Here is a 26,339-nt window from a genome sequence, read left to right on the forward strand (position 1 = left end):
TATTTAGAACGTTTACATGAGTGGGAAAGGAAAACCCAGGACAGTGGACCTGACTCTTAAGCTGTTTCCCGAGAGGCTGAGGTACAACTTATACACATGTACTTTAAATCCTGTTTATTTCTGTTTTCGAGGGGCCTGTGTGGAGGCAGGCGTCTCCTGGGGCTATGCTAAGCAGAAGGAGGCTGGAGGCAGAGGGCCGTGATGCATTGTTAGCACGCTCAGTGGCTGGAGCACCACTGAGGTGATCTAGATTGCGAGACCGAGGGCCAGGGCAAGGGGCCGAGGGCCAGGTCAAGGGGCCGAGGGCCAGGGGAAGGGGCCGAGGGCCAGGGGTCGGGGCCGAGGGCCAGGGGAAGGGGCCGAGGGCCAGGCGAAGGGGCCGAGGGCCAGGGGTCGGGGCCTAGGGCCAGGACAAGGGGCCGAGGGCCAGGACAAGGGGCCGAGGGCCAGGACAAGGGGCCGAGGGCCAGGGGTAGGGGCCGAGGGCCAGGACAAGGGGCCGAGGGCCAGGGGTAGGGGCCGAGGGCCAGGACAAGGGGCCGAGGGCCAGGGGTAGGGGCCGAGGGCCAGGACAAGGGGCCGAGGGCCAGGGGTAGGGGCCGAGGGCCAGGACAAGGGGCCGAGGGCCAGGGGTAGGGGCCGAGGGCCAGGACAAGGGGCCGAGGGCCAGGGGTAGGGGCCGAGGGCCAGGACAAGGGGCCGAGGGCCAGGGGTAGGGGCCGAGGGCCAGGACAAGGGGCCGAGGAGGACTAGGTCAAGGGGCCGAAGGCCAGGGCAAGGGGCCGAGGGCCAGGGGTAGGGGCCGAGGGCCAGGGGAAGGGGCTGAGGGCCAGGGGAACGGCTCCCCATTCTCTGACCCTGCCTGGTCCCTCCTAGCTGAGCTGGGAGGGGACAGAGCAGCTAATACGCTGTTATATTCCTGCAGGAGCTCTTCGGGCTCTGGTGTGAGATGACTAAAGCCCGTTTAGCAGTCACTTGTAAAAGTAATTACAAGATGAGAGAAAGAAGAGCATTCTGGTACTATGGTCTGTGAAAGCTAATTAATTCAACAAACATTCGTTGAGCAACCGAATATGTAGTAAGCATCGTAAAATATAAGTCCTGTGGGATACAAGTGATAAAGATAAACTCTTGCCTTGTGCTGGGCACTTGAGGGGTATGGGAAAGAGATGGCGTACAGGGGAGACAATGACCAGAATACTGATTTTGCTCTATTAAAAGGCTAGTGATGTGACAGAAAAGTAGTGAAAAGGACTATGGGAATACAGAATGGAGTTGACTATGGTTTCAAAGATAAGGTTGGTCTTGAGGTGATTTGAAGAAAGAGTCTGGTGGGTAAAGATGTGGGGAGGGGGGACTTTCCTGTGGTCCAGTGGGTAAGACTCCACGCTCCCAATGGAGGGGGCCTGGGTTTGATCCCTGGTCGGGGGACTAGATCCTACATGCATGCTGCAACTAAGAGTCTGCATGCTGCAACTAAGAAGTCCGCACGCCACAACTCAGAAGTCCACGTGCCGCAACGAAGATCCCATGTGCCGCAACTAAGACCCAGCGCAGCCGGAAGGAAGGAAGAAAAGGAGGGAGGAAAGAAAAGAAAGAAATGAAAGAAACATTTAAAAACAAACAAAAAAGAAGTGGGGAGACATCCAGCTTCTAGGTGGGAGACATGCCAGGTGCCGAGAGGCCTGCATGGCTGTCCTGTGTTGAGGGACCGGTTGGCATCTGGAGTGGCTGAAGCCTTGGATGCAGGGTGAGGAGAAGACAGGCTTGTTGGAAAGGTAGTTTGGGCCAGATGGGAGGGCCTCAAAACCATGCTTAGGGCTCTGGGTTTTACAAGAAAGGGCACGAGGAGCCCCGGAAGCCTGCTTGAGTTGGGGGGGTGGTCTTGTTTTAATAAGATATCATGGAGGGAATGTGGAGGATGGTGTGTGAGGTATCAGGAGTCTGGGAGCCGGACTTGAAGGAGTAAGTTTGTGAGCAGAGACTCTGAACTTGGGGAGCTGTGGAGGAGGGAGAACAGAAAATAGGGGTCCTCTAATGTTCTTGGAGAATTCTTCCAACCCCTCACGCCAGGACTTTGAATTTTTAAATCTCTCTGAGGAAGTCTTTAAAAGTACTTGAAAGAGGAATCTTATTCAAACCTTTGAACAGTTTTGAAAATTTATTACATTTCGGCTCGGAAAGAAAGTATTATTTCAGGCAAACTGGAATGGGTGTGGACTGATTACTCAGCACAGCCACTTAATCTTTCAGGATTAGGTAGGAGGGAAGCTATTTTAGTGGCCTTCCATCTTCTTCCAGAACTTGGTCCAGGTTCCTCCCAAATGGTCAGTGAATTTTTCTGATGCGTGTCCAGCACCCCGACAGTTGAGCGTACATCTGTAGGCTGTGAGGAAGTTGATTTCATCCATTCCTTTCTTTTTTCCCGTCTCTTGCCTTCCACCTGAGAAAACAAACATGAGTCCATAGGTTCTTGTTGTGTGTTAGAACTTTGCACAATGTGTAACCTAAGATGGGTCCAGCTGAGAGGGTTGCAGGTTTGGAGTTTAGACTAAAGAAGAGGAGTGGAGTCTTTTCATTTTTTTCTTTATTTTGAGAAAATCTTGGCAACTGGGACCGTTTGAAGGAGCAGTTACATAAAATATCTCCTGCTAGTTGAGTATCTGGGATAAAGCACCACAGTGTTTTCTTTAGATTGCATTAAAACATTTCTACCCACAATTTAGAGCTTTTCCATGGAGGATTCAGACTTAGAACATTTTGAACCTCAATAAAGAAAAAAAAAACGTACAGAATTAACCTGCATTTTGGACTGAGAAGTCTCAAGCTTACGAGATTCCTTATGTAAGTTCCAAAGGCCTATAACTTATCATCCTTGCGGCTTGACTATTTCAGAAAGTTCTTGGCATGTCTCATGGAGGTTTGGTGTACAAAGAGCAAGAAGAGTGGCCTATGGGCTTACCTCACTTATGTGTGTATATTCTACATTGGCTACGAAGCAGTGATTCTACTGGTATATGGGAGCAAAGGACACATTCCATGGTAAATGAGGTGGTTTACTAATGCCAGCTTTGGGTGTTAGTCTTGAAGTACCATAGTGAATATTTTAGCAGCAATTTCAGTTACCTTTAGTTAAGAGCTTTTCTAGTTCTATGTGATAGTTATGGTAAAGGAAGGTTACCTTGATAATAAATTAACACTGACTGAAATATAGTTGTTAAATTGTTCACATGGCAAGGATTACAATTTCTTAATATTAGGAATTACTCTGCAAGACAACTATATTGATGATGTTAGTTTTTTTCCATGTATAGGCAATCCTGTATCTGAAGATGTGTAATTTATTTATTCACAGTAAGGAATGTATTATAAAACTCAATTACTTGAGCTTCCCTGGTGGTGCAGTGGTTAAGTATCTGCCTGCCAATGCAGGGGACACGGGTTCAAGCCCTGGTCCGGGAAGATCCCACATGCCGCGGAGCAACTAAGCCCGTACGCCACAACTACTGAGCCTGTGCTCTGGAGCCCACGAGCCACAACTGCTGAGCCTGCACACCTAGAGCCCGTGCTGCGCAACAAGAGAAGCCATGACAGTGAGAACCCCGCGCAGTGCGACGAAGAGTAGCCCCCGTTCACGGCTACTAGAGAAAGCCCGCACACAACAACAAAGACTCAATGCAGCCAGAAAAAAAAAAAAACCAAAAAACAACTCAATTACTTTTTATTTGTGAGGGTTGCTTCTTTCACTTGATGGAGAATTTTTTGGATTGTATCCTGTATGCCTATCCTTGTGCTAGGAGATAAATAGAAGTTACCTATTGCCTTTGGAGAGAAGACATTTTAATGGGAGGCAGAGATAAACAGATAATTATAATATTTGATAACTGCTGAAATAGACATTAAAAAGCTTGAACATGGAGAATTTCAAAATGTATACAAACATACACAGTAGGAGGATGAGCCCTCACAAACCCGTCACCCAACTTCAGGCATTTTCAACTCTTGGTAATGCTTGTTTCACCCATACTCTTCAGTTACTCCCTTTCCTCCTTTTATTTTGGAGCAAATCCAAGACAATAATGTATCATGTGATAGACATTTATAGACATTTGAATAGTCAAGAGAGTACACTGGGAAAAGAGACTATACCTGGTGACTTGAGAAGGAGCTACAGAGCAGTAACATTTGAGTTTAATCTAGTGGGGAGTGAGGATGTTCTAGGTCGAGGTGAATGGGATGGAACCCAACAATTCTTGAACACTGCTAAGCATCATATCAGGTTCATTTAGTACATTATTTAATTTTTTCCCTCATAGTCTTATGGGAGAGATAATATCTTTATTTTATCAATATATACGAGGAAACTAGATTTCAGCCTGACCAACCTTGACTTCAAGGCTGTTTAGTTTCCGATCTTCTGCACCATGTACCCTAGGCACAGAAATGTAAAAGGTCAAGATGTGCTTGGCAAAGCAGGAGAAGCTGAATGCAGCTGCAGAATTGTGTGCATGTGTGTGTGTCCAGAGATGAAACTAGAGAAGCTGCTCAGGGCCAGGTTGGGAAGGAACTTTAATGCTGCGCTAAGAAGATAGGATTTTGTCCTGAGGTGGTGGGGATCCAGGCTGAGATGCCTTTAAGCATGAGAACAGTATTGTTAGCTTTTAAAAGGCAGATATGCAGGCACTATGGAGGATGAACTGGAGTTGGAAGATGAGCTGAGGAGAGACTGGTTCGAGAAAATTATTTGTTCATCCACTATTTATTAAGCATAATCAACGTGGCAGGGAAAGGAACTGGTGAGCAAGACATACATCTCCCTATTTCATGGAGCTTAGCCTAGTAGAGAATCAGTTACATGCAAATGGCCTCTCGTGATGTGATTTTATAATAAGAAATATATATTTGTTCTTCAACCCAGTTCCTGGCACAGAGCTCCAAAAACCCTTGGGATTTCCTGTGATAAGAGCAATAAAGGTGTCTTGTTATGTTAACGAGGTGACTTTTGGAAAAGTCCCTAGGTAGCAAGGTTGGAGGCTGCTTCCAGGGGACCAGATGGTTAGAGGGTTGGAACTTTCAGTACTCCCCCCCAAGCCCCACCCAAACTGGAAACCGTACAGATGTCCAGTGGCAGGGGATAAATAATACTGAGTGACAACAAAAACGAGTGAACCACAGTTTCACTCAACAACTTGGAAGAATGTCACAAACAAGTTTAGAAACAAGCAAGACTAATCTTTAGTATTAGAAGTTAGGAAAATGACGGGTGGGTAGTGACTGAAAGGAGCTTCGAAGGGGGGCTTCTAGAGGCTTGTAAGTTTTGATTTCTTTCTTTTTTTAAAAAAAATCATTTATTTATTTGGCTGTGCCGGGTCCTAGCTGTGGCATGCGGGATCTTCGTTGCAGCACGTGGGATCTAGTTCCCTGACCAGGGATTAAACCCGGGCCCGCTGCATTGGGAGCGTGGAGTCTTAACCACTGGACCTCCAGGGAAGTCCCTGTTTCTTGATCTGGGTGCTCGTTATGTAGTTGTATTCAATTTGTGAAAACACATCTAACTACATACTATACACTTATTTGTATGCTTTTCTGTTTGTATATTATGCTTTTCTATAGGAATATACTTCAATAAAAAGCTAAATATATAAATTATTGGAAAAAAGTTTGTTTCAAGAGCAACATTTCTTCTAGAAACAAATTCTGATAATAAGTATTGATGCCTCCTTGTACACCTGAGGAAAACTGACACACTATTATATGAAAGTCACACTTTAAGAAAGAAACCTGTCCCTGTACATGAATTTGTGTGAATTCTATTAAAAAATAAAATATGTCACGATGGCCAGGTGAGATATTAGGAAGGATTAAGGCATGGCAGAGGAGAAGATAGCCTTGATTTGGCAGATGGTTCTGTGATAGATGTGGATGTGGTTAGCTTCGAAGATAAGTTTCTGATTTGGGATATGGAATTGTTGATGCCAGCAACTGAGGTGAGGGATGCTGGAAGATCTGCAGGTTCAAGGATATGTGGGGAGGGGCAAATGAGTAGGGCTTACTTAATTTATGTTATGTCTGAGATGGCTTAGGGTATCCACGTAGAGATGTCCAGTAGGGTTTTGGAAAAGTGCATGAAGTATCTGAGTTGTTAGGTTTGGAGAGAGCGGTTTGGTGATCATTAGCATTTGGATGGTCACTGAAGCCTGGGGAAAGAATGAGATTACCAAAGAGCAGTGATTCTCAACCTTGGCTGCACATTAGAATTACCTTGAGAGCTTTACAAACATACCCATGCCTGGGCCACACCACTGACCAATTAAAGCAGAATCTTTGGGCATGGAGGCTAGGTCTCTTTATTTTTCAAAAACTCCTCAGGTTATTCTAATATGCAGCTAGAATGGGAACAAAATAAACAAGTAGACCAAAAAACCAGACAATGGCATGTTTATTGAATGGACACTATTGTGGGCACTACTACTTTAGCCTTCATGAGGTAAGTACCTGTTTACACTTAAGGGGAGACAGAGGCACAAGAGGTAAGTAACTTGCCTTAGGTTATACAGGTAGCTGGTTGGTGCTAGGGCCAGGAGCCACACCTGAGTCATTTACTCCAAGAACTGTTCTCTTTACCACAACACCCTATTGCTTCTCCACTCAAGAATGAATCTGGGAGCGTTGAGACTTTTGGAATGGCAGTGTGAGAAACTCAGCAGATCCTCTTTCCAGTGATACAGCCTCTTAACTGGTAAAAACTGTAAAGGATAATCATTTAAAGTCTCTGGAAATTGACCTGAAGACATACAGCAAATGTAGAAACATTTATTCAAGAAAATCTCCTAAATCTTAGTAAGAACAGTGAGCCAGCAGCCTTTGAGCCACGACCTCTTCCTCTCCACCCCCACCAGTTCCACATGGTGGAGGCTCTGTTTTCAGTGGGTCTAGCCGAGAAGACAGGACTCACTCCCCGCAACCCCAGTTCATAGTCTAGGGCTAGGAGAGGTGGACTGTGGGCTACTGGAAGTACCAGAAGTACCAGCAGGAGAAAGAGAGAGAGGGCCAGAAAAATATTTGAAGAAATAATAGCCGAAAACTACCCAAGTTTGTTGACAAGCACTAGTCTTCACATCCAAAAAGCCCAGCTCTGTCCTGACTCCTTCTGTGGCTGCCAGTCTCACTGTGACTGCAGGCTGGGGATGCCTGCAATACAGTGAAAATACCTGGAATGCAGGTGGGAGAGAGTGGAAGTAAGGCCAGTTAAAATGCCACAAAGCTTGCTGTTCTTCCTGAGATTCAGCTGTTTTTCTTGAATAAACACTCCCCGGATTGCTACAGACTTTTGGTTAATTTCCAGAGTTGTGTCCATTTTAGTTGGTTTCTCATTGCTCTAATGGAGGAGAGAATTTTTGGAGACCCTTATTCTGCTATTTTTTGTTGACATCCCAGTTGAATTTTAATAGGAATTTTCTTCAGATTACTTAGTGTCTGTTTATAGTTTGTTCTGAAAGTGTTTGTGAGGTTAATTATTGGAAATCTAAAACTCTATCCAAAGGACCAACTAAGAATAATAATAAAAAATGCACAGTGTATCTTTATAGCAGAATATTATGCAGTTGTTAAAGTGGTAATTTTAACTGTGTGCTAGAGAAAAATATTCAGGGGATGATGCTAAATGAAAAGCAAGTTGCAAAATAGTATGTGGTATTCTATTTTCATAAAGTTTGAATAAGCAACAAGAAAAACAGGTGTGTGCTATATATATATGCCAAGAACATTTCTAGAAGAAATGTATAGTGTTTTCCTCTGGGGCACAGGGAGTGGGGGTGCTTCTTACTTCTTCACCCCCACTTACTATTATTTGAACGTTTGAGTATCTGTTACTTTGAAGTAACTTTAAAGAAGTCATTGAAGGGACTTCCCTGGTGGCGCGGTGGTTAAGAATCCGCCTGCACATGCAAGGGACACGGGTTCGACCCCTGATCCCACATGCCGCGGAGCAACTAAGCCCGTGCACCACAACTACTGAGCCTGCACTCTAGAGCCTGCGAGCCACAACTACTCAGCCCACGCGCCTAGAGCCCGTGCTCCACAGCAAGAGAAGCCACCGCAAGAAGACCGCGCACCGCAACTAGAGAAAGCCCGAGCAAAGCAACAAAGACCCAACGCAGCCAAAAAAAAAAAAAAAAGTCATTGAATATTTAATTTGTTATTTTTAATCTACCAATAGGACATATCATGTTAGTTTAAGGTCTGCAAATGAAAGATTGCAATATCTTGATAATATTTGTGTGTATAGTACTTTTTTTTCTCTGAAGTGTGCACTCAAGATGTAATTTTAATGCTTAGGAAATCATTTTGCTTGAGAACTTTAAAAATAATGAACTCAGGTTTCCCCGGTGGCGCAGTGGTTAAGAATCCTCCTGCCAATGCAGGGGACATGGGTTCAGTCCCTGATCCGGGAAGATCCCACATGCTGCGGAGCAACTAAGGCCGTGCGCCACAACTACTGAGCCTGCACTCTGGACCCCATGAGCCACAGCTACTGAGCCCGCGTGCCACAACTACTGAAGCTGCGTGCCTAGAGCCCATGCTCCACAACAAGAGAAGCCACCGCAGTGAGAAGCCTGTGCACTGCAACGAAGAGTAGCCCCCGCTCACTGCAACTAGAGAAAGCCCACGCGTAGCAACGAAGACCCAACGCAGCCAAAAATAAATAAAATAAATTTTAAAAAATCATTAAAAAAATGATGAACTCACTTTTAATTTCGATCAACTAGGATAATCCACAAGTAATGGTGATGACTAATCTGTTCTCTTTTCACCCCGGTGACTTTCTAGACTTTAGACTTTGTATATTACAATCCACCCCCTGAAAAAGTCACTCTTTTGTAAGAAGCTTAACAGCCATCCTTTGTCACCTTTATTTTTATCTTTAAAAGAGGAGGAATAATCACCCAGTCCTGAAACATCACGCGTAGGTAGAATTGAATTATCCAAATTGAAAACCTCCCTGCAAACTGGAGGAAAAAGAATCCAACCAGCGTGTGTACCCGTAGGTTCTCCAGGGACTTTTTGGTTAGTTACCCCGTGAAATCCTTGAGATTTCATAATCTATTTTGTCTCATTTTGCTGTTATGAAATGGAGTTTTCAGCATCCCTTCTCTTGTCTGTTTTCAGATCACAGAACTCTGTGGTGCCAAGCGGGTTGGTTATTTTGGTCCAACACAGTTTTACGTTGCCCTGAAATTAATTGCTGCAGCACAGTCTGGCCTCCCCGTGCGGATAGAGAGTATTAAATGTGGTAAGTATCTCCCATTGATACATTTTATCATCCATGACAGATTTCCTGTTTATGAGAACCATTTTTAGTGGGCTTAAGGCCTGTTCTATAAGCATTTGTGGAATTTTTCCTTTCTTCTTCCAACTCTTCTTTAAAGTAAAATAAAACTTACCAGGTATCTTACTGTGTTTTTTTTTTTTAATGAGAAAAAAATTCAGAGAGTGACCTGAGATTGGTTCCTTTTAACTCACTTGAAGTTAAAAATAGATTTCTTTCTTTAGCCGGAAAAGATTGGGACGGGGATTCTAGAGCCTGTGGCAAAATAATAAGACCGTTTAATTTTCCACTCGAGGAATCTATAATGTCGTTTAAGGCTCTATTAGCGCTGAGTAACTGGAAGAATTTGAGCGGAACTGCCCCTTCTGTCTCTCTTCTTTCCCTGCCAGGCATGTCAGGTATGATCATCGTTTAATCTCCCAATTCCCAAAGCACTATTTTCATGATTGTTAAGTACTCGGGGGCTACCAAAATTTTTTCAGAATGAATTTATCTTCTCAGAGTTTTGATTTACCATTTTCTTACCTTGCTATCCCTGCCTCCAACCCGCGACATACTTGAGCACTTAAACAAAAAGTAAAGCCCCAAACTCTTAGCATCATTTGCACTGCTTCAGTACTGGTTTTACCAGGCTGTTTAAAGAAGGTGATTATTCAGTGGATGTGTTGAGGTCCTTTTTTAGTTCACCCTGATATGGATTACTTTCCTATGGCCACACAGCTATGCAGGAACTTTGTCCTTTTCCTCATTTTGAGGTAAAAATCACTCAACTGTTCCTACCTGTTCTGTGAAGTCCCTGGTGGACCTCGACGTGGGTAGAGGATTTATGGTTAGTCCATGACAACCTTGTAGGACAGCTGCAAATAGCAGAGAAGATTCTGATAGCTTGACTATGGGAAATGAAGCCTTTTTACACTGACCATCAGGAGGCCGCAATCATCCTGCTAATCTTTATTAAAGGCTTAGTGGGTGCCAGACACTGTCTCATTTAGTCCTCAAGACATCTACCTAAATTAGATAATTGTGTCAGTTTGCATTGCCTTCGATAAGCTGTGATAACAAGTACCATTGAAATCTCAGTGCCTTAATGGAATAAAGGCTCGATTCCTGCTTTGCGGTGGGTCAGGTTGAGTAACCTGCCTAAGGATTGTAAGGTTCTAACCAGCTCTAGCCAGGAGCTCAGCCTCCAGTTCCCGTGCTCTTCATTGCTATGCAGAGTAGCCTCTTCTGGATGATTCTTTCTGTTTAGTAAGGTGCTGACTCTAATCTGTAATCCTGGATGTTTTCCGGATGGGAAGAAAAATCTGACCCCCCAAAGCATCCCTCAGTATTAGAAAATTTGGTTCCAAAATAGGTTTCATGATGAAGTATTATTTCAGTGGCTGGTTTGGTGTCTAACGGTCACTGCTATCATTCACTTGCTGTGATTAGTGCAAAGTGACAGCTCACTGAATTTTGATTTGTGGTAGGCACCGATAGTTTCCATTCCATTGTAAATGGTCATTAAGCTTTATTGTAATATCCCCCAACTTCATCTTCTGGAAGAGTTAAGAGCTGCTTTGTTGTATAAAAGAATAAACTTCTGACACCTTTGTTGCTTATATTTGGTTACACTGAAGTCTTTTACCTGATTTGTGCTCAGATATACAGCTTAATTTCCTGGGCGGAGGGGGTGGAAGGGATGGACTGTTATCACTTGTGTAAAGGATTAACCCTTTTCCCAAATACAAGGCTTTCTCCATTGTATTTTATAAATCCTGATGCTGCCTTTTACCTCTGAGGGTTTAAATATACTCAGAGTTAATTCTGAATTTTCTTCCTTCATTTAAAGATTTATTAAATGATAGTTATTTGCAGCCAGCATATGTTGAGTAAGGATGAGGGCAAGACTGGGCCAAACTTTGAGCTGCTACATAGCATTTTCCGATTTGTTGCTTGAAATCCATTAGCTTAATGTTTGATGACACAAACCTTGAAGGCCAAAGAGAATGCTCTCTGAGAAGCTAATCTGAAAAGCTACTACCTCTAAAAGGCCCTATCACACCCAAGGAGTTGTGAGCCTACCCTTCCTTCTGTAAGAGTCATACTCTTATTTCATGAATGACATGTGCCTGTGTGTATGTTAACCTCTAACCCCTAGCCATTCTCATTTTGCTGAATACCGCTACCATATGCAGTTGCTTAAGCCAGGAACTTAGAAGCCATTCTTTTTTTTTTTTTTTTTTTGATATTTTTTTTTCTGATTTTTTGGCTGTACTGCACAGCATGTGGGTAGAAGCCCTTCTTGATTCCCCCCTTTCCCTCATTCACAGTTTAATCCATCAAAATCCACTGCCCATTCCCTCCATCTCTCTGTCTCTGCTAGACCAGGCCACCTGCAGCCACACCTGAGCACCACGATGATTTTGTCATTGGTTTCTTGGCCTTCTCTCGTCTCTACTCCAGTCTCTTTTCCCACACAGCGGTAAGAGTGGTCTTTTCAAAATAGGCACCAGATCATTTTATCCAGCTTCTTGAAACCCTCCCAGTGGTTGCTTATTGTACATAGTGCTAAGTTCAAAGTCCCTACACTGATCTGTAAGGCCCTGCATAACCTAGTCTCTGCCTACTTCTCCATCCTCATCTCAAACCTCTTCTTCTTGCTTGCAGTCTGTCTGCCAGCCTCACTGGCCTTCTAGCCATTTCTGGGCCACCTCTTTTCCTGTTGTAGGAAAGACCATATGTTATGTCAAGGTGTTGGGTTGCTAGCGGTCTGTTCTTCCCCCTCTCCTTCCCATGCTGGCTCCTCCTCCTTATTCTTCAGGATTCTGAGGCTGTCCCCACCATCCTATCTAAAGTATGTCCTGTCAAATTAATTCATTAACAAAGGAACCAGCATGTAGTAAAGCTGGTTCAAGAAAGTCAGAAGTATTTATAGTCATGGAAAGAAAGAATGCTGGAATAAGATTGCTAAATTACATATAAAATTGATTAATGCCCTACAGCACAATAAAACTGTAACTGGGTTATTATACTCTTTTCTAAGATAAAATTCATTTGCATTGCTGTCAGACAAGAAGTATTTGTTAGCTAACAGTTTTCTACAAGTTAATATCTACCCTTTCAGAATTGTAAAATGCCTAATCAAGAGTAAATAGTAACTTAAAAAGCACACATCCCTTGGGAATTAGTTAATCCTTGGATTGGCCTGTTAGATAATGCTAGATAATGTGGCAGTCCCCTCCCTACTTTATTCTCTCTCACAGCCTGCTCCTTCATAGCCCTTTTATCACAGTTTGTAAATACTCCTTTACAGGTTTGAGGAGTTTTTTGTCTGTCTTCCTCAGCAGTCTGCAAGTCCAAGGGGAAGGGAGGAGCATCTGGTAATCCCTGCACTGAGGGGCCTTGTGGGTACTCAGAGCATGTTTGTTGAATGAATGAATGACTGACTGAATGAATGAAGACATAAATGCCTATGCATGGGGAGCGAGTCTTAATCAGCTGCCACTCTTTAAACTCAAACATTTGGAATTCAGGCTCACCTGGAACTCCTGAGGGATGCCTACAGAAGTCATCTTTCTCAGGCTTTGGTTCCCACCCTCGTCTGCACTTGAGAATCATCTGGGTAACTTTAAATGCAAAATAAAAATTACAAGTACCTGGGGCCACCTGCAGAAATTATCATTAAATTAGCCTGGGGTGTGGCCTGAACGCGGGGATTTTCAGAGCTCCCCAGGTGATTCTTCTGTGCATCCAGGGTTGAGAGTCACTTCTAAAGACAGGTGGGTGGAGTATTTTCAGGAGCTTTGCTTAACCTCTGAGTACAGATTTGGTCACATCTGCGCCTGAACTGGGGGTAGGCAAGAGGCGCCCAGGGCGTATAACTGTAGGGGGCGCTCGCTCCCCAGGCCCTGCAAGTGCTGACACTGCCTTTCCAGGGCCCTGAGAGGGCTGGCCCCAGGCTTCTCTCTGGCCTCACCCTAGTGGGAGCTGGGGCGACACGTTTGGTGAAAGCTGACTTAGAAGGGCGGATGGCGGGTGTTAAGTTCAGGGCCAGCAGAGAATTCCTGCAGAGGAAACCACGTGCGAACGTTTGCCCTGGGAGCTCCTGTACCTTCCTCCTTTCCGAAGACAGGCCAAGCGTGGGTATGAGGACTGAGGGAAGGTGTAGCAGGGTCAAGAGTAGGGTTTTGAAGCTTTTTGGTGCCATGGGCCCCTTTGGCAGTGTGAAGCTTGTGGACCCCTTCTTGGGATACTGTTTTTGTTTTTTTTTTAAAAATTTTATTGGAGTATAGTTGCTTTACGATGTTGTGTTAGTTCTGCTGTACAGCAAAGTGAATCAGGTATATTTATACATATATCCCCTCATTTTTGGATTTCCTTCCCATTTAGGTCACCACAGAGCAGTGAGTAGAGTTCCCTGTGCTATACAGCAGGTTCTCATTAGTTCTCTATTTTATACATAGTACTGTATCTATGTCAATCCCAATCCACCAATTCGTAACCCCCCCCCCACTTCCCCCCTTGGTAGCCATACGTTTTTTTCTCGACATCTGCGTCTCTGTTTTGGAGTAATATTTTAAATGCGTACAACGATGTGGGATTATAAAGGAAACCAATTAAAACTGACCCTTGAACAACTGGAGGGTTAATCCATGTATAATTTATAGTCGGCCCTCCATATCTGCGGTTCTTCCACCTCCATGGACCCAGCCAACCGCAGACCGTGTAGTTCTCTAGTATTTACTCTTGAAAAATATCCACATATAAGTGGACTCAACAGAGTTCAAAGCTGCATTGTTGAAGGGTCAACTGTATTTTGAAATTAAAACTGAGGTATTTAAAAAAGTTGTTATATAGCAATATACATGCTTCTTTATTAATGTATTAAATAAAAGATCTGTGATCCAAATAACTAGCATACTTTCAGAGTAGTGATGAACATAAACAGTACTTCAGGATGTCCACAGCAACTGTAATGTGATATAAAAATATCTGATTTCGGCGGGTGACAAAGTTGCAAGCACTGCTAACGATATTACAGCAGTTCATTGCTTACATTCCTAATCGAAAGAAATGCTAACTTATGGTTAGGGTAGGGAGAATAAAGATGTAATTTACTTTCTTATCCAACATGACAGACCCCTTGATTTTTTTCCACAGCCCCTTTAAAGGGGAGTCTCTGAACCCCAGTAGTGCAATAATGTGATTCGTGTGGCTTCTAGGGCTGTGGTCCTCATTCCTGACCTGGTGGTAGTCTGGCACAGTCTATAGGGAAAGGAGAAAGAATTAGGACAAAGGAGTGAGTTATTTATAAAAGGACATGTGTTCAATTTTAAGATGGTTTTTTTGGTTTCCTTTTGTTAAATGCTCTTTTATGAAATTGATAATGGATAATTGTAACTTACCATCACCCCTCCAAAAAATTATAAGATCAGCCTTCCCACTCCAGCCTTCGCCTGCTCATCTAGCTATCTAGCTTCCCATTTCCAAATTAGCAACAAGTTTTTCCAAATCAACAGGTGGATAGTGCAGGTAGGCGATTATAAGGCTTTGATCAACTCAGGTTTGGGTTAGTAAGACCAACCTGATGTTTTTCCAAAGTAACTTAAGGAAAATGTGTGGGTTCGGCTTTACTTTGGAATTACTGAACATCGTTGTCATTAATTTTTGTTAACCTATAAGTAACTGGTATAAATGAATAGGTGACGAAAAGTAGTGGGAAGAGAAGGGAGCCCCAGGAGGCCAGGAGTGTTGTTAAGGCTGGAGCTATGCCTCCATTTTGCTGCATGAGTAAGACAAGACCCACTCTCCCCTTCTTGGGCTTAGTTCCTCACCTGTAAGATGTGGATAATTCCAGTAGATTTTCTCTAGACCATTTTCCCCTCTGAAACGCCACAGTTTCAGCCTGAATGTTCAAACCTGCAATACAAAGACTATTTTAATTTTCAGGATGACAGTGTAGCCTAGTGGCTAAGAGTGTAGGCCCTAGCAGTAGACTACCTGATTTTGAATCCCTGCTCCTTCACGTTATTTGTATACCCTCAGGCAAGTTTCTTAATCTCTTTGAGCTTAAATGGCTCACCTGGAGAAGGGGTGTACCAATAGTAGCTGCCTTGTAGTGTTTTTTGGCCAAGCATCTAAACTGTGCTGTCTCATATGGTAGTCACTAGCCACGTGCGGCTGGCTATTGAGCATTAAAAATGTGTGTAGTGCGAGTGAGGAATTGAATTTTTAATTAAATTAATAATTTAAATTATTTAAAATTTAAATAAAAAACTCAAGTAATGTAAAATATTTTTCCATTAAATGCAACTGTACTGTTTTAGTAAGACTACATTTTACTTGAACCACTGTATTGTGTAAGACAGGGGTCAGCAACTTTTCCTGTAAAGGGCTAGGTAGTGGATATTTTAGGCTTTGTGAGCCGAATGGCCTTTGTTGCAAATATCCAACTCTGCCCCAGAACTGTGAAAGCAGAAGTGGACAATACGTAAACAAAAGAGTGTGGCTGTGTTCCAGTGAAACTATTTATGGACACTGAAATTTGTATTTCTTAATTTTCACGTCCTGAAATATTTTTCTTTTGATGTTTTCCAAACATTCAAAAATGTAAAACCCATTCTCTTTTTAATGGTAATACTATTTTTTAAAACTGAAGTATACCTTGATGTACAATATTATATAAGTTACAGGTATATGGTATAGTGATTCACAATTTTTTAAGGTTATACTCCATTTATAGTTATTATAAAACGTTGGCTATATTCCCTCTGTTGTACAATACATCCTTATAGCTTATTTTGTACATAGTAATAGGCAGCAGGTTGAATGTGGTCCATAGGTATATCCCCAAGATAAATGAATTCACGTCTGTCAAAAACCATTTATAAGAATGTTCACAGCGTCTATATTCCTAATGGCTCCAAACTGGAAACAACCCAAATGTTCATCACAGGAGACTGGATTTAAAAAATTTCAATATATTCATAAAAAATGGATTATTCCATAGCAATGGAAAAGAATGAACTATGTCTTTGGATGATTATGTGGTACATTGGATGATTATCACAGACAAAGTGTTGGTCAGAGAAGCTGGTCACAAAGATTAATATTGTATGATTCCATTATGTGAAGTTCTATAATGGCAAAGGTAATCTGTGGATTTAGAAATTAGAATAGGTTGCTAAGTGGGACAAGGCGAGGGGATTAACTAGAAAAGGATATGAAGGCAAATTCTGTATGATGGAAATGTATCTTAATTTGGGTGTTTGCTATGAGCTTATATATACATTTGTTAAAAGTCTTCAAGTGATACACTTAAGCTTTATATAAATCATCCCTCCATACAGAATACTTCTTACATAATTTAAGAAGAAATCAGTTAGTTGTTAACGTTTAACATTATAGTATTTCTTAGTCAAATCCAGATTTCTGGCCATAATGGGCCATATTCCTTCATAGCAACCATCAGCCAAACTGTGCTGTTCCAGTAGAGTAGCCAGTAGTCACACTACTGCAGCGCCTGAGTGCCTGAAATGTGGTGTATCTGAATTGAGGTCTGTGGTACAGGTAAGTACACATGGGGGTTTGAACCATTAGTCTGAAAAAAGAATGTAAACTATTATATTAATTTTTATCTTGATCACAAGCTGTAATCTATAACATTGGGTTAAAATATACTAAATTAATTTCACCTGTATCTTTTGTGCTTTTTTAACGTTAAAAAATTTTAATTGTGACAAAATATATACAACATAAAATTTACCATCTTCACCATTTTTAAGTGTACAGTCCAGTAGTGTTTAGTATATTGACGTTGTTGTGTGACCATCAGTAGTGTTTAGTATATTTACATTGTTGTGCGACCAATCTCCCCACCTTGCAAAATGGAAACTCCGCCCCCCTTAAACAACTCCCCACTCCGTTTCACCCCCGGCCCCTGGCACCCACCATTCTACTTTCTGTTTCTATGAGTTTGACGATTGATCCCTCATGTAAGTGAAACGATGCAGTATTTGTATTTTTGTCACTGGCTTCTTCACTTAACATTTTATTTGGTAATGTAGCTACTACACAATTTACAATGATATATGTGGCTGACATTATATTTCCAGTGGACATCGTCGGAGGACACTGCACAGCAGCTGCCACTTTGTAATTTGCCATTTGTTACTGCATTTATGCTGCTTATGTTTCTTCTAATGGATTGAGGAGATTGAAGTATTTCTTATATTCATGACTCCATCAAACATGGGAAAGCAAAGGATTTTTTTCCCTTAGAGGGGCACATGTTTAAAAAAGGAGAGGCATAGTTTTCTTTGTGGAAGGGAAAAATAGTCATTTCTCTTTAATATACAAAGCATTTCTGTGTTCAAAGAATACAACGTAAGATACCATTATGAAACAAATGATTGCTATGCTCAATGTGTCTGTCCTTGGTCCCTATCAGTATTTCATTTGAACTCTTGATGTGTTTCCGGGTGTTAATTCAGTTTGGGAGAAAAGATTCTGAACAGCTACTACAAATAAATCTTCTCCTGTGATTACTTGACATAAATCACTGGATAGCAGGTACCTTATTGATTAATTTTCTAATAAAGTTGCACTATTAAATTTGGTGTACACATGACTAGGAAACAACACTGAACATCGACAAACTAGAGTTTTACTTTTCACTTTTTTTGTTTGTTTTTTTTTTTTTTTTTTGCGGTACGCGGGCCTCTCACTGTTGTGGCCTCTCCCGTTGCGGAGCACGGGCTCCGGATGTGCAGGCTCAGCGGCCATGGCTCACGGGCCCAGCCGCTCTACGGCATGTGGGAGCTTCCCGGACCGGGGCACGAACCCGTGTCCCCTGCATCGGCAGGCGGACTCTCAACCATTGCACCACCAGGGAAGCCCTACTTTTCACTTTTTAAAAGCTTGCAGCGTTAAAAAAAAAACACTTGCAGCAGCTTAAGAAAAATAGCACCTTCATTAAACTTTTCAATGATAGGGATATCATTATATATGGTTACAATTCTGTTAAGTGAGAGTTGTTTAAAACCTCGTAAACAAAGAAAGTATGAGAGAAATTCAGCTGTATTTTGTCTTTTGCTATCTGCGGGGAGGGAGGTTCTTTCCCAGGTGAACAATTCTGGAGAAATGCCATAGCCAGGGAAGGAGAATGTGTGACGTGACGGTGTCCTAAAGGACAGCTGGGGGCTCTAGTGTAATAGTTGATATTCATCAGCCGGGTTTGTGTTCCATTGTTACCAGAGTTATCTGTTGAACACCAGTGAAACGCTGGTCAGGGAGCTTACAAATGCCAAGCATTTACTTCTTTTCTCCCTCAAATAGGGCTTGGAAGTAGCATCATCCTCTCATGGGCAGATTAGAGTGCAAATTATTTTATGTGATCTCGTTCCATGTTTTTTAGATCCTTTTTGCAGACTGAGCTGAAACAAATACCTTTCTGAGAAGAGAACCATAGGATTAGCTGATATTTGATTTACTAAGAATGTAGACTTTCTTTTTTTCTTGCCTTTCTTCTTTTGAAGTCCATTCCTGCCTTGAGTGTTGGAGAGCTGCCACGCTTAGGGAAGAGTAAAACATTAAAAATGGTGGCCATCCTGTCTTTAGAGGAAAGTCTTGCTTTAATTTTCCAGATTGGTTATTCTATTTATGTCTCTTGGGCCCTTGGCTGATTGATCACGCAGGGATTTGTCACATTGCCTACTTCTTTAAATCAAATGTGGACATAGCAACTGAAAATAAACATGATGTGGATATTAGAGAACCAGGGGCCTTCTTTGCCTGGGGAGCTGGGATACTGCTTGCTGTTGCTAAGAGGTTTTCTGGCTTTAGCACAGCTTCAATCATTGGAAGTGCAGCTGTGTTTTTGGGAGAGGGAGCTAAGGGAAGGCAGAGGCACACTGATGAGTATTATTCCGAACAATGGATCCAGATGCAAATCATTATGCCTAATCCAGAATATTATACCCATTTTTGGCATTCTTCGTGCTGTGTTGTGTGTGATTTGCTGTGCTGAGAACTCGAAGTGTGCCAAAGTATCATTTCTGTTTTCAGAATAGTTTTGTTAGAAATTTGAAAGCTAAGTAAATATACCAGACAGTTGGGTTTCCGCTCTTTGTGGCATAGAGTGTAGCTAATGGTTTTGACAGGAGAATCTGACTGAACGTTGGACTGATTGCTCTAACTTTATACCATTTTCCTTATTCCATTATAAAAAGACAACTGGAGATTGAGTGTGAAAATTCTTTAAGCAGTGACATAAGGTGAGAAAGTGTTTTATGCAGTAAGTTTGTCCTGGGAATGAGGGGCCTTTCTGTAGGTCAGCAGCACTGGCTGGTGAAGAGCCCGCTCTGCCACAGATGAGCTGTGTCTTCTTAGCTCCTTCTGGTCTGTTTCCACATCTGTAAAAGGAGGCTAATGATCATCTTACTGTAGTGAGTTGTGAGGATTAAATGAGTTAATATTTGCAGATCTTAGTACAGTATCTGGCATATAATAAGCACTATATAAGTTCTGACTGCCTACTGTTTGTCACTTGATACTGATTTCTACGATGTCACATCCTTTTTCTTGGTGCCAAACTGAAGGCTGAAGTGGGAGATCTGTCCAAAACCTGAATTTGTTCTGCGATGATGCAACAGTATTTAAAAATGTCGAGCCAGGATACCGTGTTAAACTGTAGCATTTTTCTATTATGACATTATTATAGGAGTCCTCATTGTGTTGAGATCAAATTTAATCTATATTTAGTGTTCTGGAATTTTTCCTCAAAAGTGACTCATCTTTTGGCCATTGAGTTCCCTTTTTTGCAGTTTTCAAATAAAGTCTCACTTGAGCTTCTCTGATTCTGCTCCTAAAGAACTGCCGCTGCCTCGCTTTATGATGTCAAAAACTGATGCTGAGATCCGGTTTGGGAACATGGCTGAGCTGCATGGAACTAAAGTTCAGATTCCATATTTAATCACAGAAAAAAATACCTTCAAAAGAATGGATGATGAGGATAAACAGGTAAATAGTCTGATCAGGCATGTCTGTTTGCTTTTGACCATGAATCCTCACAGAGCAGTGCCTCTTAGCTGCTGTCAAGCTTCCAGTGAATTGCACCATTTGGGTTACAATTATAGACTTGGAAGTGAGCCAGTAAAGTTTCCTTGTAGCAAGGAGAAGAGGCTGATGCACAGAAATTACCATGAGCCACCTATGGGCCATTTAGAGCTTACTTTAATGTGGAATTGTGTCTCAAGTAAGGCTACCGATTTAATATACTTATTTGATGTCTCTAATCACCATTTCCAAATGGGTTCTTCGAGATGTAACTTCTAGGAGTTTTTAATAAGTCCTTTCTTCCAGAAAAACCTGGGGAAAAGGTTTCTCTGGTTAAGTATGTTTGGAGAATGCTGCTTCATGGCCTATTCTTGGGGGAAAGGCTAAATAGTCAGTCATAGACGTTCACAGTGCACATTAGCACAGTAAAGGCCCTGAGAAGTCCTGCAATAAAGAGACCTGGAGATCGGCATGTACTAAAACTTCTTTCACCAGGGAATCCCTTCTTGGGGAGCATGTTTGGAGTGCCATGTTGGGAAATGCTGCCATTACATGTGTAGCCGGAGCAAGAATAGGGTGGACGGTCTTTTAAAATTAGACCACTACTTGCAGTAGTCAGACAGTGACTGGTAGAGACCAAAGTGTAAATTCCAGATGGCTGAGCCTATCAAGAAGAGGTAAAATAGACTTACACATTAGTGAACCCTCAGGGCATCAAGGTACATCCCATACTTCCAATGAAGATAAGATACTGAATTATGCAGAAAAGTCAAATTATATTCAATTATAGTATCTTCTATAAGGAAGAGAAATCTGTTATGTTTAGGAAGACCAATCAAAAAATTTTCAAATGCAAGACAGAGGATTAAGTCGGAAAACTAATGTATATGGCTCACCCTGATAATGCTGGATATTTGCGGTATCATTGCAGAAGTTTCATATTTAAGTTAGGTGTAGCGTGTTCTGTTGCTTTCATAATTCTCATATGTTTTAAACTAGTTCTTCAGGGATTGATTGATTGATTGATTGATTTGATTTGATTTTTTATTAGGGATTTAGATAAAAAGGTGTACAGGCACATACCTTGGAGGTAGTGCGGGTTCGGTTCCAGACTGCCACAATAAAGCGAGTCACAGGACTTTCTGGTTTCCCAGTGCATACAGAAGTTACATTTACACTATACTGTAGTCTGCTAAGTGTGCAAGAGCATTAGGGCTAAAAAAAACTCCAGCGTATATACCTTAATTAAGAAAATACTTTATTGCTAAAAACTGCTGTCATCTTAGCAAGTAGTAGTAGCATCAAAGATCACTGATCACAGATTACCTTAAAAGTACAATAGTAATGAAAAAGTTTGAAATATGGTAAGAGTTACCAAAATGTGACACAGAGACGTGAAGTGAGCAAATGCTGTTGGAAAAATGGTGCCAATAGACTTGCTCGATGCAGCGTTGCCACAAACCTTCAATTTGTTAAAAAAAAAAAAAAAAGTAATATCTGTGAAGTGCAATAAAATGAGGTATGCCTGTATCAGAATCTTCACCCAATACTCTTTGGCATGTTTTCCCACCAGCATTTGGAGAGGAATGAGGGTCCACTATCCCAGGATGGTTGGATGCCCTGGGAACTTTCCAGGCCCATCCCCTGGCTGCGTGATTGAGGACACATCCTTTCACTTCAGGCTGGGTTTATGCTAGGCCCACCCAGTCTGTGGGTGTGAGCTTACAATTCAAAGCAAATATTCTTTTCTTTTACTTGAAAAAGAGTACTTGATTAGTATCTCAGATTGCATTATTATTATTATTTTGACTAAGAGCACCTATGTAGTCTCTATATTGATGAAAAGTACTGTTTCCTTATTACTTGGGTATTCCAAAGTTACCAGTCTATTGGTAGCATTAAAAAAAAGGAGGAAACCCAGTAGCCGAGTAAGCAGGTTGCTTGTCTTGCCTGGGGTCCTACATAAAGTTCACATTCGAGTTGAGATTTGAATTGTAGTTTATTAAAGCTCCATCCTAGTGTTTAGGAATAGGCTAGTTGGGGTGGTTTACCCATAATGAATTGTTTTGCAATTTCTCAGTATAAAAAAAAAAGCTGGCATTTTACTTTGGCTAGCCAGCTCCTAGAATATTTAGCATTAACCATTTAAAATATTAAAAAAAATCCACATCGTTGGAAGACTTGATAAGTGTAAATCCAGCAAATAGGAGCCTTTATTAATGAATGAAAATTGAATCTATTCACGAAGAGATCAAAATTGGGGAGTATGAATGTTATTTCATGTGATCAGTGTCTTTCGTTTCCCCAAGGAAAATATTATTGGAGTAACTGGAAGTGTTTCAGGCTTGTTTTAGTAATTTCGGTAACTGAGCTCCGGCGAGACTGTTCTCTGGGAGACTTTTGAATCCTTAGACACTGCTTTTTAACCAAGCTGCGTTTCTGAGAAAACATCTCCTCCATTTATTAAAGCAGCCGGCTTACTGGCAGTAGAGTTGCGTTATACTTCATAACTGCAGCTCAGAGCGCCAGGCTCCTTGAGTGATCGTCTCTGAACTCTGCTCTGGTTCTTTGAAGCAGGAAACGCAGTCTCCCACGATGTCACCCCTCGCCTCCCCTCCTTCTTCCCCGCCTCATTACCAGAGGATACCCTTGAGCCATGGCTACAGCAAACTGCGGAGCAGCACGGAGCAGATGCATCCAGGTAAGAGGCCAGCTGTCCCAGGCAGTGTCTTCGAGGCTCCTTCATCTATCGGGCAGCAACGCCACCAGCTGCTCAGTCTCCTTACTTAATTACCTCTGGCTTTGGAGACAGGGCTCAATTTAATTTTATACTCTCAAGCAAGGTTCAAAAAAAATATAAAATGAAATCTGTGTTAGTAATGCCTTGTTTTCTGTCCTACAAACTAGTTCATCTTTAGACTTGCAGGTAATGATTTAGATGATTTAATCCTTCATATACAAATTTCATTACACAGGAACATAGCACATGAAGGATTTGTATTGGTTTGGAATTGTTATTCCTTTCTGCAAACCTACCAAACATATTTATATGATAACTGCTCTTATGAAACTACTTAAAAAATAGAACTCTGCAGAAGAGTTGATTCAACCTTTAAAGACTGAGCACATAAATGAAAATATTTACCTCTTGTGTTTGGGAATAAGAATAAGGGAAATGCCAGGGGAGGCATTGTGCTCAGGTGTGTGAAGTGCCCAGTTGTGGGGTTGCCTGCTTGCTCACATTTGCATTGTGCTGGCCATGTTAGTGGTAGAATACGTTAGTTGGTTCTGAGAATGACTTGCAGAGTTGACTCCCTAGGCTGCAATGCTTAAAGCTCCATAAATTCACTGCAGCATCTTGTCCTTGTGGGGCTCAGGTTCCTAGTTTAAGATATGACCAATTAAAGGTATTCTAGAATTGGATATCCTTAACTACCCCCCTCCCCGCCTTTTTAAAAAATTCTGTGAGCTGTAACTGAAAGTGACCCAGTTTCTGCAGGTTTTTGCTGCATTGAAAATAGTGGTGACTTCTAGAGGGACACAGATAAAAAAAAAAATGTGTGCTAGGCTGGACTAAAGAGAGACTATAATCTTGCCAAGAGAAGCAGGTGTAGCATGATGGAAAAATCTTTTGATTGGAATCAGAAGGTGAGGGTTTATGTGACTAGCTATGTGACCTTGGGCAAACCACTTACTGCTCTGAACCATGATTTTCCTCTCCTCTTTTTAAATGGAGTAATAGTATTCTATAGGGGTGTTGTGAGGATAAGCGAGAACATGAGTATAAAATCTGATTGGAAGTTGAATCCTATGCAAATGCAAGATAACGTTGTTGGGGGATAGGAACGAAAAATCACTCCCCTGGAACCTGAGTGTCCCATTGGTGTCTGAAACAAAACGGGGTTGAGACTTCTTCATTTTCCTCATAGTCTCTCCTGCCGAATTTCCCTATTTTTAGAAGTGGGTTTTTTTTCCTTAATTTCATCTGGGTTTGGAAATTGGAGTCCTATGCCTAGCATGGTGCCTAGTTTTTGGATTTTAATTCACAGGTGAGTCGTTTTTTGTTCTACCGAGTCACCAGGTTCTACTCTTTTTTTCTGGTATTCCTTAAAAAACCTGTCTGTACCAGCTCTCTCTGCTTCATGCTCCATTTTCTCCTCATTCCATTCAAATTGGGCTTTCATTCCCCCAGTGGCAAGGAAATGACCTGCTTCTCTCCTTCACTCTTTTAGCGGCCTGTGTCAAGGTTGTCCATGCTTTCATTCTTTCTTAGCCTTTAAAAAAAAAAAGTGAGGTAAAATTTACATATGATAAAATGCACATTTTTAAAATCTTCAATTTGAGGGACTTCCCTGGCGGTCCAGTGGTTAAGACTTCGCCTTCCAGTGCAGGGGTGCGGGTTTGATCCCTGGTCAGGGAGCTAAGATCCCATATGCCTTGGGGCCAAAAACAAAACAAAACAAAACAAAACAAAAAACCCCACCCCAAAACCATAAAACAGAAGCAATATTGTAACAAATTCAATAAAGACTTTTAAAATGGTCCACATCAGGACTTCCCTGGTGGCGCGGTGGTTAAGAATCTGCCTGCCAATCCAGGGGACACGGGTTCGAGCCCTGGTCCGGGAAGATTCCACATGCTGCGGAGCAACTAAGCCCGTGTGCCACAACTGCTGAGCCTGCGCTCTAGAGCCTGCGGGCCACAGCTACTGAAACCCGTGTGCCTGGAGCCCGTGCTCCGCAACAAGAGAAGCCACCGCAATGAGAAGCCTGCGCACTGCAACGAAGAGTAGCCCCCGCTTGCCGCAACTAGAGAAAGCCCGCGCACAGCGAGAAAAACCCAACACAGCCAAAAATTAAAAAAATAAAAAAGGTCCATATAAAAAAAAAGTCTTTAAAATAAAATCTTCAATTTGAGTTTTAACAAATGGATATGTTCATGTATCCACCACTTTGATCATGAGTAAAATATTTCCCTACCATATGATCCAGCAATTCCACCCCTGAGTATATATCTGAAGAAAATGAAAGCACAAATTTGAAAAAATACATGGACCCCAGTGTTCATAGCAGCATTATTTACAATAGCCAAGGTATGGAAGCAACCTAAGTGTCCATCAACAGATGAATGAAGAAAGAAGATACACGTACATACATACACACAATGGAATATTACTCAGCCATAGAAAAGAATGAAATTCTGCTATTTGTAGCAATGTGGATGGACCTAAAAAGGGAATTACGCTTAGTGAAATAAGTCAGACAGAGAAAGACAAATACTGTATGTTATCACTTATATGTGGTATCTAAAAGATAAAATAGATGAATAAATATAACAAAACAGAAACCTACTCACAGATATAGAGAACAAACTAGTGGTTGCAGGGTGGGGGAGTAGGGGACTAAGAGGTACAAACTACTATGTAGGAAATACATGAGCTACAAGGATATATTGTACAGCACAGGGAAATACAGCCATTGTTTTATAATAACTTTAAATGGAATATAATTATAAAAATATTGAATCACTATGCTGAAATTAATATTGTAAATCAACTATTCTTCAATAAAAAAAGTAGTCTGCCTGACATTAAAACCAACATTTCCATTACCTCAGAGATGCCCCTTTCGAGTCACTCCCTCCCCGCCCCGCCCCCCCAATGCAAGCATAGTTCTGATTTTTATCATCGTAGACTAGTTTTGCTTTTTCCAGAACCTCATATAAATGGAATCATATTGAATGACCGAACTCTCGGGTGTCTTTCCCTCAGCATAGTGGTTAAGATTCTCCATGGGGTTGTGTCTCCATAGTTTGTTCCTTTTTTTTTTTTTTTTTTTTTTTTTTTTGTGCGGTACGCGGGCCTCTCACTGTCGTGGCCTCTCCTGTTGCGGAGCACAGGCTCCGGACGCGCAGGCTCAGCGGCCACGGCTCACGGGCCCAGCCGCTCCGCAGCATGTGGGATCTTCCCGGACCG

The 26,339-nt window shown here is 42.0% G+C and overlaps 1 protein-coding gene across 1 annotated transcript in view; it reads left to right on the plus strand.

Annotated features, from left to right (window-relative positions):
- Nucleotides 1–26,339, plus strand: part of REPS2 (RALBP1 associated Eps domain containing 2) — a 252,286-nt gene that overhangs the window by 66,182 nt on the left and 159,765 nt on the right. The window contains exons 2-4 of the mRNA XM_024115285.1: nucleotides 9,169–9,292; nucleotides 20,181–20,329; nucleotides 22,940–23,066. Coding sequence (XP_023971053.1) covers nucleotides 9,169–9,292; nucleotides 20,181–20,329; nucleotides 22,940–23,066 — 400 coding nt within the window. The remainder of the gene's footprint in view (nucleotides 1–9,168; nucleotides 9,293–20,180; nucleotides 20,330–22,939; nucleotides 23,067–26,339) is intronic.

This window comes from Physeter macrocephalus, chromosome 21, assembly GCF_002837175.3.
Source record: "Physeter macrocephalus isolate SW-GA chromosome 21, ASM283717v5, whole genome shotgun sequence".
NCBI lineage: Eukaryota > Metazoa > Chordata > Mammalia > Artiodactyla > Physeteridae > Physeter > Physeter macrocephalus.